The sequence below is a fragment of the Acanthochromis polyacanthus genome, chromosome 2 (genome assembly GCF_021347895.1).
Source record: "Acanthochromis polyacanthus isolate Apoly-LR-REF ecotype Palm Island chromosome 2, KAUST_Apoly_ChrSc, whole genome shotgun sequence".
In the NCBI taxonomy this organism is placed as follows: Eukaryota; Metazoa; Chordata; class Actinopteri; family Pomacentridae; genus Acanthochromis; species Acanthochromis polyacanthus.
In genome coordinates, this window is record NC_067114.1 from 46,865,382 (window position 1) to 46,892,326 (window position 26,945).

General features: G+C 39.2%; 2 protein-coding genes and 2 long non-coding RNA genes across 4 annotated transcripts; 1 reads left to right on the top strand and 3 right to left on the bottom strand.

Moving 5' to 3' along the window:
* Positions 1-3,943: 3,943 nt before the first annotated feature.
* On the bottom strand, positions 3,944-14,758 carry LOC127531486 (uncharacterized). Its single transcript, XR_007938569.1, has 3 exons — positions 14,555-14,758; positions 4,369-6,446; positions 3,944-4,158 (listed from the first exon to the last, which is right to left on the bottom strand). It is a non-coding gene; the product is annotated as an uncharacterized LOC127531486 (long non-coding RNA).
* LOC127531443 (putative nuclease HARBI1) lies at positions 9,852-10,897 on the top strand. Its single transcript, XM_051940842.1, has 4 exons — positions 9,852-9,994; positions 10,097-10,194; positions 10,280-10,391; positions 10,475-10,897. The coding sequence occupies exons 1-4, from the start codon at positions 9,883-9,885 to the stop codon at positions 10,528-10,530; spliced, it is 378 nt and encodes a 125-aa protein (XP_051796802.1). The 5' UTR covers positions 9,852-9,882; the 3' UTR covers positions 10,531-10,897.
* LOC127531483 (uncharacterized) lies at positions 10,893-13,798 on the bottom strand. The gene is made up of 2 exons (XR_007938566.1): positions 11,879-13,798; positions 10,893-11,226 (listed from the first exon to the last, which is right to left on the bottom strand). It is a non-coding gene; the product is annotated as an uncharacterized LOC127531483 (long non-coding RNA).
* Positions 14,759-16,102: 1,344 nt separating the features above from the next.
* On the bottom strand, positions 16,103-26,589 carry LOC127532968 (NLR family CARD domain-containing protein 3-like). The gene is made up of 7 exons (XM_051944903.1): positions 26,343-26,589; positions 24,368-26,171; positions 18,876-19,049; positions 17,585-17,758; positions 17,344-17,517; positions 17,169-17,215; positions 16,103-17,061 (listed from the first exon to the last, which is right to left on the bottom strand). Exons 1-7 carry the CDS (start codon positions 26,587-26,589, stop codon positions 16,535-16,537), a joined length of 3,147 nt encoding a protein of 1,048 aa, XP_051800863.1. The 3' UTR covers positions 16,103-16,534.
* Positions 26,590-26,945: the final 356 nt, after the last annotated feature.

Genomic DNA, 26,945 nt, shown 5'->3' on the forward strand with positions numbered 1-26,945 from the left:
AGAAATTACGTTACAGTCAGCTCCTGTATCCAGCCTGAATTTCAAAACTTTCTGGTTGACAATCAGATTTTCTTGCCACTTTTCTTTCTTTGTATCCACAGTATTGATCTGTGAGACTGGGTTGTCATGTTTTTCTGCTCGGATTGAGCCAATAAAGAGTTCATCATCGGCCTCTGCTTTGTTTATCTGTTGCACTTTATGGTTATCTATGCATCTTCTTGAATTACACATTTTTGCATAGTGATTCTTTCTGTGGCAGGCTTTGCACACTTGTCCGTAGGCAGGACATTTCCTTGGCTCATGTCTGAATCCACATCTGGTGCAGTTTCCTTGATTTTTCATCTTTGTACTCTGTGATGTGGCACCTTTAGCTTGCTGTCTGTCATGCTGTTTTTGCTTGGAGACTTTGTGAACCGGAACTTCAACCTCTTCATGTAGACTTTTGAGCTGAGTCTTGGATAGCTCACTGGCTCTACAAATATCTATTGCTTTTTTCAGCGTGAGGTCAGGTTCTCTTAGAAGTCGTCCTCTAACTTGATCATTTGTGATGCCACACACGATCCAATCCCGAATCAGTGAGTCTGCGAGATGCTCAAACTCACAGTCTCTTGCCTTATTCTTCAAATCTGTCACATATGCATCAATACCTTCAGACTTTCCTTGTACTCGTGTGAAGAATAAATGTCTTAAATATGTTAATTTTTTTCATGGCTCACAATGTCGGCGAAACAGCTCTTTCAAAACGTCGTAATCATCCACGTCTTCATCGAAGTCAAGCGTATTAAAAACTTTAATTGCTTCCTCCCCGGCCACGTGCAGAAATGTGGCTCTTTTCACTTCATCAGACTTTTCATTAACTCCGCTGGCAACAAGAAAAAGTTCAAACCTCTGGATCCAGATCCTCCAATTTTCCGCTAGATTTCCTTCTAGACTTAGTGAGGTCGGGGGTTTCATCTGCTCCATGTCCTTTTCTCTGCCTCAACTTCTAGATTCATTCTGACACCATGTAATATACGTTGTGTACGACGCCATGTCTGGTGATCAACAGGTCTCCTTTTATTCTGTGGTCTCACAACACAGTAACAACATGAACAAGCTACAGTGTCATCTTGGGGACAAACCGAATATTGCAGCTCTTATAATGAATACACGACAGTTTGGATAGTTTGGATAGAGTTTTGACAGTCTGGATACTAGAGTTTGGATAGTGTTTATATAGTTTGGAGAGTTTAGAGAGAGAGAGATAGTTTGGAGATTTAGGAGAGTGATGAGAGAAAGATAGGTGATAGGAAGGAGCCAACCAGGAAGTGGAAAATTTCCCCTGTGTGGGAACATTTTGATTTTTTAACTCCTAATAAGATAAGCTAAATCTAACATTATTACAAACACATTAGGTTTGTTTATCAAGAACTGTATTTTTCACTGTTTCTTATTTTATTCAAAGGTAAGGTGTTTATTGTGTGTCAAAAAAAGAAGTCGTTTAAAACCAGAAACTGTTGAAAACCCGTTACTTCTCAATAAAATGAATAAAATCTCCCCTTTCCTGTACATCATTGTCTAAGTTACACAAACATATTCAGTACAATCTTCCTAGTTACACAAGAACTTTCACTGTCCTCTGCCTGCATAAGGCCATGCCATTTTCCTAAGGTGACAGACATTATTACACAACCTGCCACATTATATGATATTTTGAGGAAAATGTACACACACAGAATACATGAAAATATATTTGAATATACACTTATGTGATCATTTATATATAGAAATTATTTGATCATACATTTTTTGTTTTTCACAGTCATTCCCAACAGCCATAATGAACAATGATTCAATGCATCAGGCATATTGCCTGGGGACCAGACAGCCTTTATATTGTGTATTACAAATACACATAAAGTCAGTCTGGAACTGCTCCATTGAACCAAATCTAGCCCAGAGGCGGGACTACCGATCACAGCTTGAATTGGAGAGAGCCAATCAGCGTAACACATGAGTGACGCAATCACTAAGCGACCTAACAGTTGCCTTTCCGCCGTGATGTTTTGTAGTTTTAACAGCTTCCTTCACCGTACAGGGGTCCTGAGGAAAATCTAAGCTCTCCCTTTCAACAGTGGAGGGCAGCATTACGCATTCTATCGTACAGCCTGCCGGAATTAAAAATGCATCCCTTTTAAAAAGAAAAGCTTTAAGAGCTGCTTCTTGTTGAGGTTTTAAGGACAAATTCAGCCCGTGCAAAACAGAGGAAAGCGCACGAGAGAAACCTCACTCTGTTGCGGTCGCATCGTTAACTCCCGCCTCTGGTGCTCTGATTGGTTCGGTCTGATCTGATCGGAGCTTGAAAACCTGTCAAAATGTGTCAATGGAGGAGGGCTAGACCGTATTCCCGTATATCCCTTATAACGGGAATACAGTCTAGCTAAGCTAGGCTATCAGGCATGTGGTTCAGACACAGCTGCCTGTGATTACACACTTGACCACGAGGTGGTTTCGTGTGCTCATGAAGCTTCAAGAAATGAACCCTTTCTCGAACCAATTGGCTCAAGTGGTTCAGTGCCTCATGAGGCTTCATCTCCCCATCACTACCACAAAGGATGCAAAAATACAACAAAAAGATGCAAAATCTACAGAAAAAGATGCAACATTTTCATAAATGAAGATTAAATCAGCTCATACATGTGAAATTATCATAAAAGATGCTAAAATCATGATAAAATCCCATAAACAGACATGAAACCAGGACAAAAATATTTGAAATTCCAGGTTTGAATCCACTGAGCTCCTGACAGCGACCCGTTCTTTACCAGATGTTTGTAGAAGCAGTCTGCTGCTGGATCTGATCCACCTGTGGAAGTGATTAAACACCTGAATCCAATCATCTGGAGGGGCGTCCCAATACTGCTGTTCATTTAGTGTTTGTCACAAACAGCTGGAAGTTCTGGTCGCTTCACTTTGACTGGATCTTCTGTTTTTATTCACCAGTTCATGGTGGAAACGTCTTTATTTATGTCAAAGAAAACACTAAAATCAGTTCATTCAAACGCACAGATTGTGAATTTTCCATCTTGTAAATGTTGAATGTGATTTAACCCAGTGTGAGCAGCAGGTGGCGCTGCAGCTCCATCAGCTCACTTCTGTTAGAGGTTTATATGAGCAGCTTTTATTGTGAAGGAAACAAGCAGCTTCAAGGTTTTCTTCAGTCTGAATGAATGTGCAGAGAAAAGATCGTGAAAGTGTTGAAGATTAAAGAGAAAAGAAGTGAAATAATCATGAAATATGTCAGAAACAGGAGTCAGAGGTTCACTGTTGCTTCTTGTTGTTTCTTTAATTAATAGAATATAAATGATCAGGATATAAATATAGATCAGATAACTTTAGTGCAGCTACGACAATCCTGAAGACGTTTCATTAAAGATGCAACTATAGAAAGTAGAAATACTTACAGACCACTGGAAAATATTCAGTTTATTTATGAATTTTAACAGTTTACTGTTATTTTACAGCAGTTGATTGTTTTGTTAAATTAAAAGCAAATAAATAAAATTAAATTAAAATCACCGAAAAATATTATTATTAATTATTTATAATTTAGATGTTTAACAACAACAAATATTAATATAATTTTAAAAATGTGTGATTATAAAAATATCCAGTTTTACTGTATTGGATTATTTCTACAGATTTTATCGTTTTTGAACATTACAGTATTCTACTGTTAATTTTACACTGTAAAAAAAGAACTACTGTAGTACTAATACTTCAAAATGAGCTTCACCAACAAATATAATACGTATATAAGATACTGCAGTATTTAGACAGTAAACTGGACTCACATCACTGCTTTGAGTCGGCATCTGCTGGCTGTCATCACCACGTTTTATTTTGTTTTTACAACCAGAATCTGACCGTGGTGGGAACAACATCCGTCCTCCAGCTCCTCCTGTGGACTGATCACACCTGCAGGGACACACAGTCATTGATCAGTAATCAATAATCAGAGGTCAGACTCACAGTTTAATGGAGAGAAACTGACTGGAGGAGCTGAAGGTCAGAAGGCAGAAGAGAGTCAGGAGAGGCAGCAGAGTCTTCATGGTCCAGATGTTCAGAGGTTCTGGTAGATGTTCTGCTGGATGTTACCACTGGGAACCACTAGTAAGCCTGCAGGAGAAGGATTTTAAATTCTGTTCTAGATTTCACATGAAATCAATGAAGAGAAGCTAATATAGGAGAACACTTCTAACACTACATTTACCCTCTAATACTATGTTTAGACAGTGTCCTACCAGAGTTTTACTCCAAGGTTCCTGAACACCTACAGAACATCAGGTCATGAATATTCATGGGCTGATCTGATCAGGACGTTCTTACCTGAAACTCTCCGGTTCCTGCCATCAGTTTCGTCTCTCAGTATGAACCTTCTCTTCCAGTAATCTGCCATCAGACCACTTTTAATCAGGTGCTGCTTTGTCTCAGATTGAATTCAGATTCAGTAGAATTCAGATTTATCTGGTGTTGAAGCAGTGAATTTAGAAAAGTTTATCCTGCACCACATTTTGTTGCTTTTTATCTCTGAGTTGTTGCAGTTTCCACGACGTCCCAGCCAGAGAAAGGTCTGAACGGGGATTGTGGTTTAAGAAGTGAAGTTAAGCTTCTGTGGATGTGGTTTGATTCGTGGTTCCTGGTTGACAGAGCTGCCTGATCATCTCTGGTCATTAGCAGTCAGTGTGACGACTGAGAGTCTGAACCCAAAGTACAGAAACACAGGAACAGGAGGGACAGGTCAGATTAACAAAGGATTTTATTACAGGAAATAATCAAGATACAAACAGAACTGAGCAGATGAAGAATCACTGGGTAAATAATCAATCAGGAATCTCAGCAGACAGCATACAACACCATTATTTTAATTTATTTCACCATCAATGTAGATCTTATATTATCTGTTGAACTGTATTTACAGTTTTCTACTTCAGGTAAACAATGTCCATTTCATCACATTCACCAAACACCTCATAAATCACTCTAATAAACCCACCATCTCCATCCTCCACCCAGCAGCCCCCGATCGCTGGAGAAGCACTTTAAGAGTGTTGGAGGAGAACCAACCAGATAATGAACAAAGGATTTAACTAAGACCAAGCAACACTCTAAACTTCCAATATATTATAGTAAGTCAAAAAGTACATTTGATTAAACCAACCACTTGAGGTGTCACGATTGCTGAGGACCCTCCTTTACGACGAGGCTAGGAGGTGTGGACACAGTGGGAGTGAGACACAACAAGGAGCTGATAGGAGACACACTGTTCAACAAACCTTTGTCCAAGAAAGGAAGCAGAATTCCATAATCGTAACAACTTATCACAGCAAATTTATGTTCAAAATTTGACAAAAACTGTGATTATTGAGTAAAATCACCAATGAGTCAGAGTTTCTCATACAGACAGGTTAAACTCTAGCACTGGGTGGCTGTGTGCATCGGCTGAACCAATGATAATTCACAACCTACCACTAGATGGCGCTGTGAGGCAGGGTTAGTTGGGACGTTGCATGGGTCAGTGTATGATCCCAAAATGGAACCACAGTCACCCTTTAGACCTGTTTGACCTGGAAACACTTCTAAGACATCCGGTGACATCACTACTGACACCTGAGAGGAGGAACAACAAGTTAACTTCCAGACTATTTTAAGGCTTTGTTAGTATCAGTACAGTATGAGATCCCAGCAACACAGTCTGATAACACAATCAACACACAGTCTGGTTAGTATCAGCGTGGCTGCTGATTAACACAATCATTTAAGGTGACCAGTCGGTGCTCGTATTTACATTCAGAGAGCAGCGTTTATGATCAGAACAGTTGTGTCATGTGATCACAGTCGATCAGACAACATAAAACTAAAACAACTCCCTTTCAAAATAAAACACTTCAGGATGCTTTTCATCAGGTTTGTGGTTTTTCTGCTTCTGACAGAACAACTGATAGGTAGTTAATCTATTAGCTGCTGGGAGTTAAAAGCTCAGGTGATTGTGTAACCCTTTAACTGAGGTTAGCTTAATTTTACTATTAATAGTTTAACAATATGGGCTATATTTCAGAAGATTAGGAATGACTACGGAGCCTAAGAAAATAACCAGGCAACACCAGAAGAATCACAGATACACATGTTGCATTGAAAGGATTTCTCCTCATATTTAGTAACAAATCAACAATTTTTACCCGGGTAAACAATATAAACCAAAACAAAAACAGGCCTTTCAGCTTATTTCAATTTTCTGTTTGTGACTGAGGTCACAAGAATGCTGTTGTCACTTTAGTAGTAGACAGTTTGGTCCTACCACACCATAGTGTACAGTCTTCAAGTTCATCAAATCCCTTTTTCAGTTGGGGTTCCGTTCAATCCCTGGGGTAGCTTGCCATCTTTGGTCTCCAAACGAGTCCTTAACCCTGTAAAGCCGTTTGTATCATATATGATACATGAGTTTCTGACACTTCTATCTCATCAACATGATAAGCAGTTTGCTTAAAAACCTTTTGTATGTAAACTGACATGTTTTCTGCCCCCTTGTGAATCATCTTTCCATTACTGACAGCTGAAGTCGTATTTTGCCCCTTTTCAAAATGGCTACTTTCATGAAACCGTCCATGCACGTTTTTCAGGAGAATCATTGCTAATTTTCAAAAGTAAAGGTAACAATAACATCTAAATTGTTACTCATTTTTAAAAATCAGTTTCTGCATTGAAAGAATGCATATTTACTAAGTAATCCATTGTTTATGTTTCAGTTAAACCATGTCAGAATGTCTGTATCATATATGATACTCCAGGATTATAACATACTTTTTTTTCCTGAATTGTCATATACCATTTTTGTAATGTAATATACATTATACCTGTGAAAATACAAACAAATACCATTTTAATTATTTAATTAATTTAATGAAGGAATGAAATGCCATCTTCAAATGCATTTTGAGTAATTTTACAATAATAGTTCCTTTGAAATCATAATCGCTGTATTTTATTGACTTACTTTTATATGTCAAAAAGACTAGAGGAAGAACAGAGAAAAAGAAATTACAGTGAAAATGTAATCAACACACTACTTTGGTTACTTAATTCACTTAATGAATAAAATGCCATCTTCAAATGCATTTTGAGTATTTGTACAAGAACAATTCCTCTGAAATCATAATTGCTAAACTATATTGACCAATTTTTAGATGTCAAAATGACCACACAAAGAAGAGAGAAAAAGAAAGTACACTGAAAATGTCATCAAGGAGATACTGGCTGGAAACACAAGTGACACGGAGCAGTTAGTGGAAAATGAGGATGAGGAGGGGACAGAGCAGGGTCTAGGCATGGAAATAAATACACAGGGGATTAGTTCATATGTTCAGAGTGAGAATCTACTGGGAGATGGAGAAAAAGCTTCCTGAAGTTTGTTGTTTTGTTCTTTATTTTAATTTGATCTATTATTTATTATTTTTTGTTATGAAGTGTGTCAGATCACTCAGTGCCAATAGACTGGAGCAAGTGGACTTTCACTGTATATAGTTGTGAGCAAAAAGTTACCCCAAAAGCCTGATGTATCATATGTGATACAAACAGTATATCATAAAATGATATGGCAAAAAAGTTTTGGGATTTTGTTAAAAGGAGTGATAAACATGTCAATTCCAAAAATGTAGAATTTTCTGGCTATTTTTTTTTTTGATGGATCAGGCTTTACTGGGTTAAATGAGAAGGATCCAGTTCCTGGTCGTCCGGAAAAAACCTGACCTAAAATAAGCTCAGAATCATCTTTAATTTCTAAACTATTAAACAAAAACAGCTAGCTTTTATTAAATCAAAAATTCCATATTAACATGATTACAGTTATAACTAATGAGTTATTAGAAATAAAAAATCTTTGAAATAACAGTAATAAAATCTCTATATTCAGAAAAAACATGGTTATTAAATAACCTCAACCATATAACTTCAAATAATGCACTTTAACAATAAACAATAAATCATGACATTTAACCAAAAGTGTTCCTTTTATAACAAATAAAACAGTAAATGTCCAAAATTAAATAAGTGCATTTACTATATGCAGAATTCAAAGGCACAATAAAATAATTTCTTACACTCTGAAGCATTTAAAAGCTTCATGTATTCAATTGAAAATATGCAAATATTAAATAAAGATACTCATTTAAAGTGCTATGAAGCAAAATAAATACATTTATAAACAAAAGAAATCATTCAATTCATAGATTATTGCTTTTCAACTAAACACATGATCAGAGTTTAGATGTGACAGTTTAATGTTAATGTTTGCAGCTAAATAAATGGTTCAATATCTTATAAAGCTGATGCTATTAGTAATCGTGGCCAGGGCTTAAAGTGAGAAAAAATCCTGAGCCTGAACTAAGATCCAATTTATAGTGTCAATAAACGTATTTAAATGTGTTTTAAAACGCACTAAAACACAATATATATGAGATTCTATTAATTCAGAGCAAATATGAGGTCATCTGGTGGAAATAAAGCTCATTATGATCACACTATTTTATTGTTGCTCAAATGTAAAACCTTACTCGGCCAAAACTTAAGACATTTTAGAAAGTGCCCCAAGTCAGATTTTTTTTGTGCTGATGTTTCAATACCACATCACTATAATTGCAAAGATTTATTTTAGTGTAAAGGGGAAAAATCATGAAAATCAAGTACATGTATTATTAATAACTTAATAAATTTTATCTCTTCAGTAGATTTAACAAGAACTCAAAACACCAACCACAACAAAACTGCTACAAAACTCTGCTGCTTTCCTTCATAAGGCACAATTTTTACTTACATTATCTCAAGTGTCAGTCTCAAGAGAATATAAGTGCTTGGAGAATACTGTTTGAAAAAGTCATTTCTTTTTTCTTTTTTGCTTTGTTTGTGAATTTTCTGAACATTTTCTTTTTAACATGTTCAAAATGTTGTTTGTTGAAATAAACTGCAAAACACAGACAACAGAATGAACTTGTTTAATATTCTCTGGAACACTACAAGAGAATAAACTGTCATATGTCACTGCTATACCAACTTTGTATTTAAGCAGGTAATAAAAGTACTAGTATTAACTCTTAAATGTGATTTTAGTTATTGCCTCACAATATAAGATACCTCTGAATAAGTTGATCATAATGCTGACTCTCTCAAACTGTGGAACTAGCAAAGAAATTCGGGCCTTCCTGATCTGGTTTATCTGGGTCCTGGGGCCTAATTCACGAAGCAGGTTTAATGAAAACTCTGAGTTTGTTAACCCTGAAATGAGGGAAACTCAGAGTTTTCCGTTTCAAGAAGTGAGGTAACTCTAACCAGGGAATGAGGGGTAACTCGAGCCTGTTTCACAAAGAGGGGTAACTTCAACTCTCGGTCAGTTACCGCAGTAACAGACTCTATGACTCTAACCTGCTCACCAGCAGGTTTATCTGAGAAAACCTCCAGTTTCTTTCCGTCTCCGCCCTCTTTCAGCCACACACTGTTTCATTTCCTCATTCATTCAGTCAGTAAGCGAGCGAGTTTTGGCGTAGAACAGCTTTTATTAACGATCCAGTGGATAAAGGAGCAGCATTACTGCACAGATCATTAAATATTCGTCGGTAGATTATCAGACCGAGCATAAATGTTCTCGCATTTCCGGACAGTTATCTGTTTGAGCGGTACCGTTTCGTAATTGTTTTAAGTCCATAATCTACATAAACAACCTAATCCGTCCTTACATTTACATTACCAGCCACAGTCATGCTCTCACATCCAGCAGATATTGTGTGTTGCGCTGCGGTTCTTTGAAAATGGAAGTTTTTATATGATGTCAGAGATGCAGAGTAAGACAACTGTATGGAGGACAGTCAGAAAAGTGTTCCTGGCTCTGAAACGACTTTTACTCGTCATTGTGGTTTTCCTGGACACAAACCTGTCAGAACATCAAGGAGGATCCACAGGATTACAGGTGAATGATGTAGAGATCTGTTAAATTCATTTTAAGTCATATTCTGTTCATGACATTGTGCTGCAGCCTCAGACTGGGATTAGTCATTTGAATTTCTTTTAGGATTTCCCAGTGTGATTGGCTGCATAGATGCACACACATCCCCATCACAGCTCCCTCACATCATGAACAGGAAGTCCATTCACAGCATAAATGTGCAGGTAGGCTACAGGTAGACTGACTACTGTTTCTGAATGTTAAAGACTGCATCATAGTTCAACATCTGTCATTCTCTGCACTGTCCAGATCAGATGTGATGCTGCATACATCATTTCTAATGTGGAGGCCACGTGGTCTGGGTCTGTTCATGACTCCAGGATTTATGGAGAGTCTAACCTGAGCAACAGACTGCAGCGTGGTCAGCAGCATAAAGATTTTCACAATAGAATTCTCTTGTCTCCCTCCTTTAATATGCTCTGATGTATCCACTATACATTACAGGAGAGTTTGATGGCCTTCTGCTGGGTGACAGGGGTTACCATGACAACCCAGACTGATGACCTCATACCCTGACCCTGAACCAGGCCCCCAACAGAACTTCAACCGGACTCACTGCAGGACCAGAGCCCGGGTGGAGATGACCATAGGCCTGCTGAAAGCCCGTTTCCAGAGCCTACGTCTCCTCAGGGTGACCCCTGAGAGGGCCTGTGATATTACTGTGGCATGTGTTGTTCTTCATAATATTACCACTATTAGAGGAGAGCAACAGCCTGCCCTACAAACTGAAGACCCAGATGATGAGCCCATCCACCTGCAGCTATCCAGGACAGCAGAGCAGTCAGAGACACCGTATGCAATAATCACTTTAGAGTTTAAGTCTCCATCATCACCACCACAGCAAATAAAGACATGATACACATTTCATTTGCTCTTCTTTATTTCCTACAAATAAACAGATAGTTCAGTTCATGTTCCAGTAGTTAACATAATTCACCTGTGACCATCACCACCTCTAACTTGTGCTCCAGTATTTCAATTTCCAGATCTGCCCTCCTAATCTGTTTTTGGATTTTTCTCAGCAAATGCAGTTTGTAAATCTGTTTTACTGATAACTGGGAATACATAGAGGACATTCAGTTATACAGTTGCACATGAATTCCACAGAATGAAGCTCTGGTGTTTCCTGAACATCCATCTGTGTCAGTCTGTGCAGTGGAAGCTGAGGAACCATCCTGCTGCTGTCCAGCCATGCTCTGTTAAAAAGGATGAGAATGTGCAACACTTCAGTGTAGGCTAAATGTCACACTCTATATTCCACCCAAAATGTGAATGAGAAGAGAACTATCAGTAACATTTCTGTATGCCTTTCTGGATCCCCCTCTGTAAAGGCAGCAGACACAGTTTCATCCTCTTCATCCTAGATCAGTGACATGTTTCAGTACATTTAAACTACCATTTGGATAAATCTTTGGAGTGTTGCCTACTTACAATTACAAGATGTGTGTGTGTGTATATATATATATATATGCATCCATGACATTTTATTCCACCGTTTTACATTTCTTTCTGTTGGCTGAGCAGAAGTCTGTGTTAGTTTAAATAGTCTTAATTATTTAACAGGACATGATATGGATGCAGACATTTAGGCTGTGTGTGGATAAAACAACTGCACAGTCAAACAGCCACTTAATATTTAGGCTACTTTACAATGTAAAACATGATCAACATGAAGTACCTCCATGAGATAATGCCGAGGTCTGACCTATTTGAACAATGTTTTTATATTTCATCTTAAGCTTCTCCCCGTCAGGATTTCACCTAAATGAAATAACTTAATATTCTACCATTCAGACAGTTATTCCCTGTAATATTATTACGATTACAAAGGACTACATTTAAACTTACGCATTGATCCGGGCTGTTCTCCACGCCGTCTCTCTCTCTTTTACAGCTGCAGCGGTGTTGCACTTCTTTCTAAAAACGTGTTCAAACTCGCCAGATGAGCGCGTTAAAAACTTCCCGTTCAAAAACGCAGCCTTTCACTTCCCCGTTTCCATGGTGACTCGTCGAATCGGGGTTCCATTGATGCTGTCTTTTCAGAGTTGCGGTGCACGCGCGTAACTCCGGGTCAAACTACTCCGAGTTGATTAACTCAACTCAAATCAGCCGTTGTGAAACCGAAAACTCAGAGTTTTCTATCTCAGAGCAGATCAACTCAGAGTTGTGGAAGAAACTCAGAGTTTGTAAAACCTGCTTCGTGAAACAGGCCCCTGGTGGCAACGGACTGCTCATGCTGAAGAACTTCTACTCTGGCCTTTTCCTCTGGAGTCAGCCCATTTCTCACACAGATGTGATTAAGAAGCCCTCTGTAGCACATAACCACACATACACGTTAGTAACTGCTCATTTGATACAACGCAATAATCTGTGTGATTAGTTTAAATCATTTGATTTTCAATTTGAACTGACACACATTTTGTTTGTTTTTGGTAAGGGGAAAAAATGTATTCACTGTATAATTTGTTCAGTTGGCTTTCAATTTAAATGTTTCTATTTTTTATCTATATTTTGGGAAGAAAAAACGGTGAAAAGCAGGCTAAGAACATTCTTATTTAACTATCTATCCATTATTCATTTCACACAACCCATACGTTCGTTCTGTTCTTACTAATATTTGCTTAAGATTGGAGACTTTGTTTGTGGCTAGACATCATTCAGATGCATAAGGTCAGAAAATCTGCTGAGAGCTATTTAACTCATTATTACAAACATCCTATATGTCCTCAAATAAAAAAAGTTCATGTCACCTAAGCTACATTCAGTTTGTGCATAATTAACTAAACAGATGTTCTGAGGAGAATAATGGGACAAATCCGTATGGATTGATCTTTGATTTTTTTTCCTTTCAAAATAAAATCCAGCAAACTAAATAGCTGTTTCCTTTTAATCCCCCGCCGGCCGTAGGCACGAAGGGGGATTTTGACATGGGCACGTCCATCCGTCCGTCCATCCGCATTTCGTTTCTGGAGCATATCTCAGAAACTACTTGAGGGATTTCATTCATATTGCACCCAGGCCATCTCTATGTAGTATAGATGTGCCTTTTGGGGTGTATGACCTTGACCTGATTTTCAAGGTCATAGTGAGGCACATCAAATATGTTTTTGATTCCGTTTCTGGAGCATATGTCAGAAACTACCTGAAGGATTTCATGCATATTGCACCAACGCCACCTGTGCATAATGTAGATCTGCCTTTTTTGGTGTACGACCTTGACCTGATTGTTTCCATTGTAGTGAAGACGTATCATTTTGTAGGTGTATCAGCCAGTATACATTATTTCTTGCACTTAGAGGCACTATATATAAGGCGGGGGATGTTTTAAGCGGAGCGTGCTTATTTCCTTTTGCCGTTGTAAAACACATAGAAAATGTTTAAAGATTAAGAAATCAAACAAAATCAACAACTTCTGTTTTTGTTACTTTTTTTAATTCAATACCTAAGCCCGTTTGGTTTTATTTTGTGGAGAAACCATGGGGACTGTGGGGCGTGCACGCGCATCGCCACTGAGGCGTGTATTCCTGCAGTTCTCCACGGCACGCACTTACGCCAGTGGGGCGAGTCAACACACCGCAGCTCAGGGATCGCGGCAGCGGCTGCTCTCTTTGTTAATCAGCAGAAACACATCCTCTCTCCTCTGTCACACAAAGTCTGAGCAAACTTTAGTATCTGCGTCTTTGGGCTAAACACAAGCTCCAACGCTATTGACCAGTGATCAGCTGCTCCATTCTTCACCGCACCGCTCACAGATTGGAGCTCCGTGCGCTCTGGAGAGACCAGGCAGCCGCAGGGCTGGGACACGTGGAATGGGTATACAGTCCAAGCAGAAATAAAATAAATAATATGCAATATATATCAATGTGTTTCCAGTAATTCCCTTTAAATATAATTACAAAAAACACCAACAAATATTGCAAATTTGGATTTTGTTTGTGGGATACTGTTATTTCTTATCAGTGGCTCAGCAGCACTGACGATGCCGAACCAAGAGGGGGCAGCATATCGTGGCCCAGCAGTCGATGCGCACTCGCAGTTAGAAAACTGTAATTGGATAAAAGTTCTATCAGAAAGTCGCATGCCTGGACAGAAGGTGTATATTTTTTAATGTAGGATGTGGAGTTTGATTGATTAACGCGGAGCAACTGAATGCACAATGACGCACATGCTTGGAGCCTTCTGGACCGAGATGGATGAAATTTTTTAAATGGTACACTTCCATGTGCCGGAAATCTGGCGCGGCGCCGGAAAACTTTAAGCCCTGCGTGGCTAGTGGAGCTAACATTTGTAAAGTAGGTGAATGCATGGCTGTGCTAACAGCCGTTAGCACCCGCCGCTAGCAGAGCTAACAGTGTACAATAGGGTGAATGCATGGCTGTGCTAATAGCCGTTAGCACCCGCGGCTAGCGGGTAACACTGACATGTTATACAGGCTGTGAAGGGTTTGCTAAAGCTATTAGTATCTGTAGCTAGCAGGCTAACAGGCACAGGCATCAGAGCTTCAGTTTGAGATTGTGAGCTCACCATGCAAAATCCTCAAAACCTCTGAAAGTAAGTGGATCCTCCTTCCTCTCAGGTGCGGCGAAGGGATGTTGCCAGAGCTTCAGGTGTTTTCTCAAGTTCTTGAGTTTTAGTCTTCAATCCAAACTTTTTCCTGTATCTGTTGTGTCAGTTGCTGTAGCTCAAATGACCCACTGATTGCCATCAGCTGTGTTAAAGCTGCTTCCACCAGGGCCCACGGCAGGAATTCCCCTTCACAATAAAAGCCTGACTTTCAGAATAATACCGTCACTTAACCTGGGTTACACCTGAGACTAGACACTCGTAGTAATGATAAAAACTGTTTGAATATTGAGCTCTCTGGGACTGAACAGGAAGCATCACCTGGATCTGTTCTCAATTAAACTGTACTGAGAAACTCGTCAGATACAAATAATTACTGCAGTTTATTATTTTAATTTTGTTAGGGGTGCGTATCTTTATTACACATCCACAAGAGAAATAATAAGATCCAAATGACTCTGGATTTTAAATAAAACTGTCCACTACACCATGACCATGCAACAAACCAGCACAACTGCACACATCTGTATTCTTGTTCACAAATCAGTTTTAATGTACTCCTGCATTCTCAACCATATTTACATCCAATATTGGTGGAGAATGCGGGCGTCTATTTAAATACAGTATATAGATGGTAGAGAACGACCGGGTCAAGATTCTGTGGGACTTCCAGATCCATCCATCATCTATACACCACTTTATCCTCTGTAGGGTATTAGGGGGCTGGAGTCTATCCAGTTGACTGAGACTGAAGGCAGGTTCACCTGGACTGGTAACAGTCCATCACAGCGCTACACATAGAGACAAACAACCAGCACACTCACATTCACACCTACAGACAATTCAGAATCACCAGTTAACCTCAGCAGGCCTTTGGACTGTGGGGGGAAGCTGGAGAACCTGATGAGAACCCACACAGAGAGAACATACTAATTCCACACAGAAAGACTCCAGGCCTAGATTCAAACCAGGACCTTGTAGTTGTGGGGTGACGGTGCTATCCACTGAACTACCATGCTGCTGGACTTCTAATCCAGACTGATAAACTGGTGGTGGCTAATCTACCAGACATCATGATGCCCTAAATCAATGTCCACAACAATTAAAATGTCTGAAGCAATCAAAGAAATCAGGAGTGGAAAGCTTGGAGCTGCTGCTGTTGCTCCAGAACAATGAGTCCATCCATACAGCACCAGTTGAAGCAGACAGATGCGTCTTTGAACCGTTGCTCCATGAACCTAAATCACCAGACCTTCTCCATCAGACTTCTGTTTCCTCAAATGTAATTACACTTGTGTGGTCACTAAAAGCCATCCATGCTGTTAGTGTATCTGGAGGTTCAACATGTGACCTTCTTCCACAAAGATACCGAAGCTTTAACATGGATGGACCAAGTGCACTCATGCTAAAGGAGACCACTGAGAAATAACACAAGATTGATTTTGATGATTGATTGATTTGAATGATTTTAATTAAACATGGTTACTTTGGTCAGATTTTTAAAAAGGGATTTATAAGAATAATGATTCATTCACATAGACACTCATTTTACACAATAGCTGATGTCAATTTCTCAGTTTCCATCCGACAGTTTTTATGCACAAAGTTCAGTAGAAACAGGTTCATAGAATAACTAATGACCTCGAGTGCTTCAGATGAATGAAACTTGACTTTTCCTTGTGCTTCCTGAAGACACCACTTATCAGGTACTTAGAATGCATCCTGACATCCCTCACCAGGCAGTTTCAGCTCCATTAACACCTCCATCAAGTGAGTTGTGGGTCACTAAAGGACCTTAAGTCAGATGTTTTTACTTTGAGAATAATAACCTGAGACTCCTCACCAGTTAGGTAGAAATGAGGAAGACTCTTGGATGAAGGTGAACAGAACCAGCAGCTGATCTTCACTCAGCAGAGTTTCTGTTCTCTGAAACTCTCAGACCTACAGATCACACAGAAACACTGAGGATCCTGAGGAGAGTCTAAACCCAGGATACAGAGGTTCAGTGAAGGTGGTGCTAAAGGTGTGGAGGTGGATCAGAGAACCAGAGGAGACACTGTAGAAGGACAGGACTCCAGCAGGAACGTCCACATAAACCCCTACTTCGTCAGAGACTGAGGAGGATCTGATGGATGTTTTTGTGTTCTTGTGTCTGACAGAGTAACCATCATCAGAGCAGATCAGACTCCAGGACTGATCATTGAATCCAAACAGACTACCTCCACTGTTTCCTTTCCTTCCGGTTCCTCTGTAACTCACTGATATTTGAACCGCTCCACTCCATTGGACCTCCCAGTAACAGCGACCAGTCAGACCAGTTCTACACAGCAACTGAGGCCAAGACTCAAACCTGTCTGGATGATCAGGATACGACTGATCCTCTTTCACACGTGTCACCTTCCTGTTGTTGTCAGACAGTCTGAGGTTTCTGTTGACTGTGTTCATGTCGACTGTGAGTTCACAGGAATCTGATGGAGAACAAACAGAACAGAGCTGCAGTTAATCATCTGCTGGTTGTTGAGTCGCAGCAATAAAAGTGAAAATAAAACATGAATGAAGCTTCAAAGACACTCACATTTGTTCAGATCAGGTTTCAGTCTGTGAGCTCCTCCATGATCCAACCTGTAGAAGAACCAAAGTCACAACCAGCTTTATAAACCTCCACTCATATCAGCAGGAAACATCAGAGACAGTCTGTCCATCTTTCCGTACTGAGTCCATCTGTCTGTACTGAGTCCATCTGTCCATACCTGAGAGTTTCCAGTCTGCAGTCTGGATCTTGTTGTAGAGTTGACAGCAGCTTCTTTCCTGACTTTCCTGGATGGTTGTAGCTCAGGTCCAGCTCTCTGAGATGGTTGGGGTTTAATAACAGAGCTGAGACCAGAGAAGAACATCCTTCCTCTGAGACCAGACAACCTGACAGACTAAACACACACAGAGACTCAGTATAGAACTTTCCAGATGATTCTTTACAAACAGTTAAATCCTGACCTGAGAGTTTCCAGTTCACAGTTTGGACTCTTCAGTCCATCAGAAAGAAGCTTCACTCCTGAATCCTTCAGGTCGTTGTTACTCAGGTCCAGATGTTTCAGACTGGAGGACTCAGAGCTGAGGACTGAGTTCAGATCTTTACAGCTTCTCTCTGACAGGTTACAGCTGTTCAGTCTGAAGAAAGATTTTCAGAACAATTAATTAGGAAACACTTACAGTAAATACAAGCAAATGTAACAGGTGTGTTCCAATAACATGTTATATCTCATCAAAGATCCATCTCACTTTCCAATGTATATTTTGTCATTACTTTTCATGTTCACATTTCCATGGATGTTATTAATTTTGGAATCTTATTTTCTTAATTTTACTGTGTTATTTTATGTTTTAGGGGCTACACAGTGGTGTGGTGGTTAGCACTTTTGCCTTGCAGCTAGAAGATCCCTGGTTCGCATCCCGACCTCACTGGAATCTTTCTGAATGAAGTTTCCATGTTTGCCCTGTGCATGTGTGGGTTTTGAAGTATCTGAACTGAGACATGATTTACTTAAGTAGAATGGAATCTGTTTGCCTGTTCTAGTATCTGATCTGAGTTGTGTGTCATAGTGCCATCTGACCACGTGTCACTAATTTTACCGATTTTAATAGAATGGGCCTTTCAGTCTGAGAAATGTAATACAGTGTTGATTCTGGGGCACCCCTGTCGAGCTACAAGATGGATGTGATCCCTTGGGACCATAGAGCCAAAGGGTTCTATTCAAGGGTGGTTTTGTCTTTGAGTAAGGGTCTTCAAACATGAACCAGATGTTGTAATCTTATCCTTCACCAGAAGGTATAAAAGCGACCTGACTTCTTTGTTCAAGGTCAGATTCCTATTGGCTCTGGAACTCTCCTCAGGCAGACCATGGGCCTGATCAGATGCTGTCTTTTTATAATGAAACCATATTATATTAAAGCAACGGTGTCAACAGACGTTTTATTCTACATCTACGGCCTTGATGTATAAGAGAAACCACGGCAGTTTCCTCCCACAGTCCAGAAGTATGCTGAGGTTAACTGATTATTCTAAATTTGTCAGTAGGCGCGATTGTTTGTCCTGTTTAAAGTTACTGCATTGTTCAAGTTATTTTCTTGCTTTTCACTGTGAAGCACTTTGGTCACCCTTTGGTCTGTTGTAAAAGGCTACAGACATAAACTTTGATTAATTGATTGATTTCTTTCTTCACACAAAGCAGAGACGGTTTATAGCTAGATGGGCTACACACAGATAGTCAACCATTTAAATCCTGACCTGAGAGTTTCCAGATCACAGTTTGGACTCTTCAGTCCATCAGAAAGAAGCTTCACTCCTGAATCCTTCAGGTCATTGTAGCTCAGGTCCAGATGTTTCAGACTGGAGGACTCAGAGCTGAGGACTGAGTTCAGATCTTTACAGCTTCTCTCTGACAGGTTACAGGCGTTCAGTCTGAAGAAAGATTTTCAGGACAAATAATTAGGAAATATTTCAGTAAATACAAACACATCTAACAAGTGTGTTACAAGAACATGTTATATCTCACAAAAGATCCATCTCACTTTCCAATGTATATTTTGTCATTACTTTTCATGTTCATATTTCCATGGATTTTTGTTCACTTTGGAGGCTTCTATTTTCTTTTACTGTTTTATTGGACATTTTAGAGGCTGCACAGTGTCATGGCAGTTAGCACTTTCGCCTTGCAGCTAGAAGATCCCTGGTTTGCATCCCCGCTTTCCCAGGATCTTTCTGCATGTAGTTTCCATGTTCTCCCTGTACATGTTGGGTTTCCTACAGGTACTCCGGCTTCCTCCCACAGTCCAGAAGTATGCTGAGGTTAATTGATTACTCTAAATTTTCCTGTAGGTGCGATTGTTTGTCCTGCTTTGAGTTACTGTACTGTTGAAGTTATTTTCTTGTTTTTCCACAGTGAAGCACTTTGGTCACTCTTTGGGCTGTTGTAAAGGACTACAGACATAAATTTTGATTGACTGATTGATTGACTGATTAAACAACTTTCACTGATGTTACCATCGGTGGATTTGTGCTCTCAGTCGGCTTGAGTTCCCGCTGAGGAGAGATGAGTTCAGACTGTTGTCTGTCAAATATTTCAAAGCAGCAGAAGATTATAATGATTTGATGGATGAAATTAAAGAACTCAAAAAACAAAATGCTGAAAAGGACAAAAGAATTACTGCACTGGAGTGTAGAGTTGCAGATCTGGAACAATACTCAAGGATAAATGACATTATAATTAGTGGCCTGGAAACTAAGCCCAGGTCATACGCAAGGGCAGTCCGAGCAGAAGGAGAGCCCACTGAACCTGATCTAGACTCACTTGAGCAGCAGTTAGTTAATTTTTTTGATACTAAGGGGATAAAAGTGGATAGACTGGATACTGAAACATGCCATATCCTGCCAACAAAAAACAAAAGCATGAAATATTCTATTGTATTATGCTTTGCAAGCAGAAATTGGAATTGCTAAAACAAGGGAAAAATTTGGGAGGAACAAATGTCTATATTAATGATCATCTGACAAAAAAAAAATGCCGACATTGCCAGACAAGCAAGACTCATGAGAAAACAAGGTTTGCTACAGTCAACATGGACATATAACTGTAAAGTATTCATAAAACTGAATGGCCCACCAGAGGAGGCCAAAATACTGTCCATAAAAGAGATCACTGAGCTGGAAAAGTATCAAAGAAACCAAAACAGAGATCAGTAAAAAATAGTCAAATATATACAGAAAAATGAAATTATGATACAGCCATATCAACCCATGACAAGTATTAACACCTGCAACAGACCTCAAGCTGGAGTCTGTGATAACCTCCTACCCCAGACAGAATTTGAATCTCTTGGACTAAAGACTTTTCAATTTACTGAATATAAAGAACATGACAAGGAGAACGATTTTGACCCTGAGAATAATTTTTACAACACACAGAACAACTGTGAATATTATGCTGAAGAACAGTTTAACAGTAATATAATAACAGGAAGAATATCAATTATACATTTCAATAGTCGAAGTCTGAAATCAAACCTTTCAAAAATTAAATACTGTCAAAGACAGTTAAACAATTTATGGCAATTGCTATCTCAGAGACCTGGCTTAGCCCGGAGCAAACAGCTACTGCTGATATAGAAGGATATGAAATGTTTTCTGTCAATAGGAAAAAAAGAAAAGGTGGTGGAGTTGCTCTGTACATTAACAAAAACTGGAGATGTAAAAATATGGAAAGTATGTCATTGGTTGTAGATAATATTATGGAATGTGTAACAGTGGAAGTAGAAGTAGAAAAAGGTAAAAATATAATAATTAGCAGTGTATACAGAACTCCAGGGTCATGCATTGACACATTTAGGGATCAGCTGGTTCGTATGTATGACAGAGTAAATAATAAGAAAATGTTATTTGTTTGTGGGGACTTTAATATTGATCTCTTAAATCCACAGAACCAAAGAAACACATCTGAATTCATAAATTCACTGTACAGTTTAGGTCTATACCCCTCTATAACGCGTCCATCTAGAATCACAACACAGAGTGCTATATTAATAGACAACATTTTTACAAATGTAATTAACAAAGAAGTCAAGAGTGGATTGATTATAAATGATACAACTGATCATCTGCCAGTGTTTGCAGTTATACAGAGCCACAGTAGTGAAAAGATACGGGCTGTAGATTACAAAACGATAAGACATAAAACTGAGCACGCAATTAACTCATTTAAATCAGATCTCATGAGCCATGACTGGGGTAAAGTCTATGTGGAAGATGTTGAAGAAGCATTTGAAACATTTTTGTCCATAATAACTGCTCTTTATGATAAACACTGTCCTCTGGTAACAAAAGTAGTAAACCAGAAAGCTGCTGAAAAACCTTGGCTTACAAACGGTATATTAAGTTCAGACATACATGGAAACTACTGAATGAAATTACTAGAAACAGAGCTGGGAAAAAAAGGATATCCAAATTATTTCGTAACCCCAAAAAATGAGCCTATAAATGATATGACTTCAGCCTCAAAGGAATTTAATGAATATTTTGTCAGTGTTGGTCCTGCTTTAGCAAGAGACATTATAGGTTTGGGTGACAGAAATGAGGTTGAAAGTAAAAATATTCAAGTTACTGAAACCATGTTTTTAAAAGGAACTAATGAAAAAGAAATTATTGATATTGTGAAAAGTTTTAAGGGCAAGAAATCTACAGATTGTGATGGTATTGACATGTCATTGGTTAAGCAAATAATTGACTGTGTGGTAAAACCCTTTATGCATGTATGTAACCAATCCCTGAAAACTGGTGTTTTTCCACAGAAAATGAAAACAGCAAAAGTCATACCCTGTTATAAGGCAGGAGATTGTCACATTCTCTCTAACTATAGACCAGTTTCTTCGCTTTCACAATTTTCAAAAATAATGGAAAAAATATTTTACGTAAGACTTCATCACTAAACATAACATACTTTATGATCAACAATATGGATTTAGGAGAAACAGGACTACCTCAATGGCACTCATGGAATTTGTGGAAGAGATAACTGCTGTAGAAAAATGGAAATATGCAGTGGGAGTGTTCTTAGATTTAAAAAAAGCTTTTGATACGGTTGATCACAACCTGTTAATAATAAAACTACAGAAATATGGGATACAAGGACTAGCACTTGCATGAATTATTAGTTATTTGAATAAAAGAAATCAGTATGTACAAATGGGCTCGGCCAAATCACAACTGTTAGGAGTAAAGTGTGGGGTTCCTCAGGGCTCAGTATTGGGACCATTGTTGTTTATTTTATATATCAATAATATCTGTGAAGCTTCTGGTTCATTAAAATTTACATTATTTGCTGATGACACTAATGTGTTCTGTTGTGGGGACAATTTGGAAAAACTTTTGGATGAAGTAGGTGACGAGCTAAAAAAAATTGAAGAGCTGGTTTGATTCAAATAAACTAACATTAAATTTAGCCAAAACAAAATTTATAGTATTTGGAAACAGTCCAACCGGCTCAACCAAAAAACTCATAACAAATGATGTAGAGATTGAAAGAGTATCTGAAATCAAATTTCTTGGTGTTATAATAGATGAGAAAATGAACTGGAAATCACACATTAACTACACCAAAGGAAAAATAGCAAAGTCAGTGGCAATTTTACATAAAGTCAAATATTTCCTAAATAAATCTTCATTATACATTTTATACTGCTCCTTCATACTCCCGTACCTGAATTATTGTGTGGAGGTTTGGGGGAAGACAAAACAAATACACAGCCTGTATTTATCCTACAGAAAAGAGCAATAAGAATTATGAACAAATCCACCTACAGAGAACCAACAAACCAACTCTTCATCAAATTTAATATATTAAAATTTAAGGATCTGGTTAATTATAAAACAATTCAAGTTATGTATAAAGTTGAAAATCAGCAGTTACCGAGTAGTATCCAGAGGTTTTTTCAACTGAGAGAAGGCAAACATCATCTCAGAGGAATTTTTATGTTCAAAAAACAACCAGTCAGAACCAATATGAAACTTCACTGTGTCTCAGTAAAAGGAGTTACACGATGGAACAGCTGCAGTGATGAACTGAAATTATGTAAAACAATAGGTAGGCTGAAATACATCTTTAAAACGGAAATATTGAACAGATATAGAGTAGAAAAAGACTAGAAAACAAGGGTAAAATCAGTAACATCAGGGGTGTTGTGTATCCTGTGATGTTATTTTTGTTTTGTTTTGTTTTTGTTTTAAATTTTGTATTTTACGCTGTTATTCTTTTGATTTCGCTGCTGTTTTTGTCGTTAAGTAATGACTGGCCATGACCTGAACAGTGTTTCAGGGTGAATTTAGTGATGCATTTTGATAAGGAATAAGAGGTGGGACCAGATAAGTTCTTTTACTTCTTCCTACACCCTTTTTCGAACAAAATCTGGTTGTGAAATTGATTATTGGTAGTACAAAAAAAAATGCTGTCATAGCTACAATTTTATTTTATTTTGTTGAATATGTATAAATGTATACATATATGTAAGTATTGTTTTTATTTTGATCCAAGTTTGAAATAAACCTATTAAACCTCATCACAAGTTAAAATACTCTAAAAGTGTTAAATAGTGGTTTAAATTTGATTTTTGTTTGATTCACAGATGCCGTTTAAAGACCTCATGTTAGCTGATACTGGAGTTTACAACTGTTTATATGAAGTACAGCAATTTTGTTTCACATGCTAATTTACCAATTTCAAGCTAGGTCATTGCAGCATGTAGGTGGGTTATTATGTGGTTCATTGTTTCTGACCTCTTCTTTAAGGATGTGCATGAAGGAGTCAGATCATTAGGAGTTGCTCTACTGGTGTTTTTATTTTGAGCAGTGCTCCTGTGGAAATAAACCCTCTTCCAGTTGGCAACAGATTTGTTTTCACATTGTTCTTCACAGAAAGCAGAGAGAGTTTATAGCTAGATGGGCTACACACAGATTTTCAACCATTTAAATCCTGACCTGAGAGTTTCCAGTCCACAGTTTGGACTCTTCAGTCCATCAGAAAGAAGCGTCACTCCTGAATCCTTCAGGATGTTGTAGTTCAGGTCCAGATGTTTCAGACTGGAGGACTCAGAGCTGAGGACTGAGTTCAGATCTTCACAGCTTCTCTCTGAGAGGTTACAGCTGCTCAATCTGAAGAATCAGTGAAACAAACATTTACAAACATGAAAATTTTGTCCTCATTTATTCTGGACAGTAAAGTTTGTACTTACACAGCTTTCTTGGAGGCTTTGACCACTGGCAGCAGCTTCAGAAGAGCCTCCTCTGAAGCTGAGAACTTCTTCAGGTCAAACTCCTCCAGATGTTCTTCTGATGACAGTAAGATGAAGCCCAGAGCTGACCACTGAGCAGGAGACAGTTCATCTGTGGACAGACGTCCTGATCTCAGGGACTGTTGGATCTCCTCCACTAGAGAAACATCCTTCAGTTCATTCAGACAGTGGAACAGATTGATGCTTCTCTCTACAGACTGATCCTCACCGATCTTCTCCTTGATGTACTCCACTGTTTTCTGATTGGTCTGTGAGCTTCTTCCTGTCTCTGTCAGCAGGCCTCGTAGGAGATTCTGATTGGTCAGCAGTGACAGACCCAGGAGGAAGCGCAGGAACAAGTCCAGGTGTCCGTTTGGACTCTGTAAGGCCTCGTCCACAGCTCTCTGGTGGAGAAGGTGGAGTTTAGGTTTCTTTTGAAACACTTTCAGCTTCTTGGAAGCAGTTTGTTCTTCTTCCAGCAGGTTGATTCCAGAGTTGATGAAGATCTGATGGACATGAAGAGCAGCCAGAAACTCCTGAACACTCAGATGGACGAAGCAGAACACCTTGTCCTGGTACAGCCCTCTCTCCTCTTTAAAGACCTGTGTGAACACTCCTGAGTACACTGAGGCTGCTTCCACATCGATGCCACACTCTGTCAGGTCGGACTCATAGAAGATCAGGTTTCCTCTCTGCAGCTGATTAAAAGCCAGTTTTCCCAGAGACTGAATCATCCTCCTGCTGTCTGGACTCCAGTGTGGATCTGTCTCAGCTCCTCCATCATATTTGACCTTCTTGACTTTGGTCTGAACCACCAGGTGGTGGATGAACATCTCAGTCAGGGTTCTGGGCAGATCTCCTCCTTCTCTGCTTCTCAGCAGCTCCTCCAGAACTGTAGCAGTGATCCAGCAGAACACTGGGATGTGGCACATGATGTGGAGGCTTCGTGATGTTTTCATGTGGGAGATGATGCTGCTGGCCTGCTTCTTATCTCTGGATCTCTTCCTGAAGTACTCCTCCTTCTGTGGGTCGGTGAACCCTCTGACCTCTGTCACCATGTCCACACAGTCAGGAGGGATCTGATTGGCTGCTGCAGGTCGTGTGGTTATCCAGAGGCGAGCAGAGGGAAGCAGATTCCCCCTGATCAGGTTTGTCAGCAGCACATCCACTGAGGAGGACTCTCTAACATCAGTCAGGACCTCATTATTGTGGAAGTCCAGAGGAAGGCGACACTCATCCAGACCGTCAAAGATCAACACAACCTGGAAGTGTTCAAAGCTGCACATTCCTGCTGCTTTGGTTTCACTGAAGAAGTGATGAACAAGTTCCATCAAGCTGAACTTTCTCTCTTTCAGCACATTCAGCTCTCTGAAAGTCAATGGAAACATGAAGTGGATGTCCTGGTTGCTTTTGTCTTCAGCCCAGTCCAGAGTCACCTTCTGTGTTAACACTGTTTTCCCGATGCCAGCCACTCCCTGTGTCATCACTGTTCTGATTGGTCCATCTCTTCCAGGTGAGTCTTTAAGGATGTCTTCTGGTCTGATGCTTCTTTCTGCTCTGTCTGCTTTCCTGGATGCTGCTTCAATCTGTCTGACCTCATGTTCATCATTGACCTCTGCAGTCCCTCCCTCTGTGATGTACAGCTCTGTGTAGATCTCATTCAGGAGGGTCTTCTGTCCTGCTTTAGCGATGCCCTCAAACACTCTCTGGAACTTCTTCTTCAGACCACATTTATGTTCACGTCCACAAACTCCAGCAGCAAGTTCTGAATGAAAACACAAGAAAGAAAGAGTGAAGTAACCTGGATATTAAAGCACCAAAGTAGCAAGAAAATGAAGGTAACAGTTTGTCCCCTAAAGACTGATTCTGTGAAGATATTATGAGAATTTAATAAATGTTTATCCATCAGATTTAGTCTTTACAGAAAATCTCTTACTGCTCTGCAGACGGTCAGCCAGCTTCTCCTGCTTCATCCTCCTCAGAAAGATCACTGTGATCTGCTGAAACTTCTCTCTGCTGCTCCTCTGATCTTCATCCTCCCTCTGACTCTCTGAGCATTCTGGGTAATATGGACTCAGAACCTTCTGCATGTTCTTCAGCTCCTTCTTTACAAAAGTCACCATGTTGTCCTCCAGCAGCTGGAACACAAAGATCAGAGGAACATTAGATTTAAAGAGGTTCATGGTCTGAACACAGCAGCCTGGACACTGTTAGGACCTGAAGGATCCTTCAGAACTTCATCTGTTGTCCTGTAGTTCACAGTGAAAGGTCAGTTTGTTCATGTACATGCTGTCAAGTAGGATGCAGAAGTTGAGGTCTTAGTGAGCACTCAGGCCTTAAGGTAACAAAGGTTTTAAGCAGATAAAGAAAAAAATCTCATAAAGAAACATAAGTTAACCACATGATTTTGCTTGCTGAAATATATATTTTAGAATGTTGATTTGTTGAAGAAGATGATTAAAATGATTATTATAAGTTTAAATCTAAGAAAATGATTTAAAGAAGTGATTCACTGTGACAGATTGTGTTCTTAAAGCTG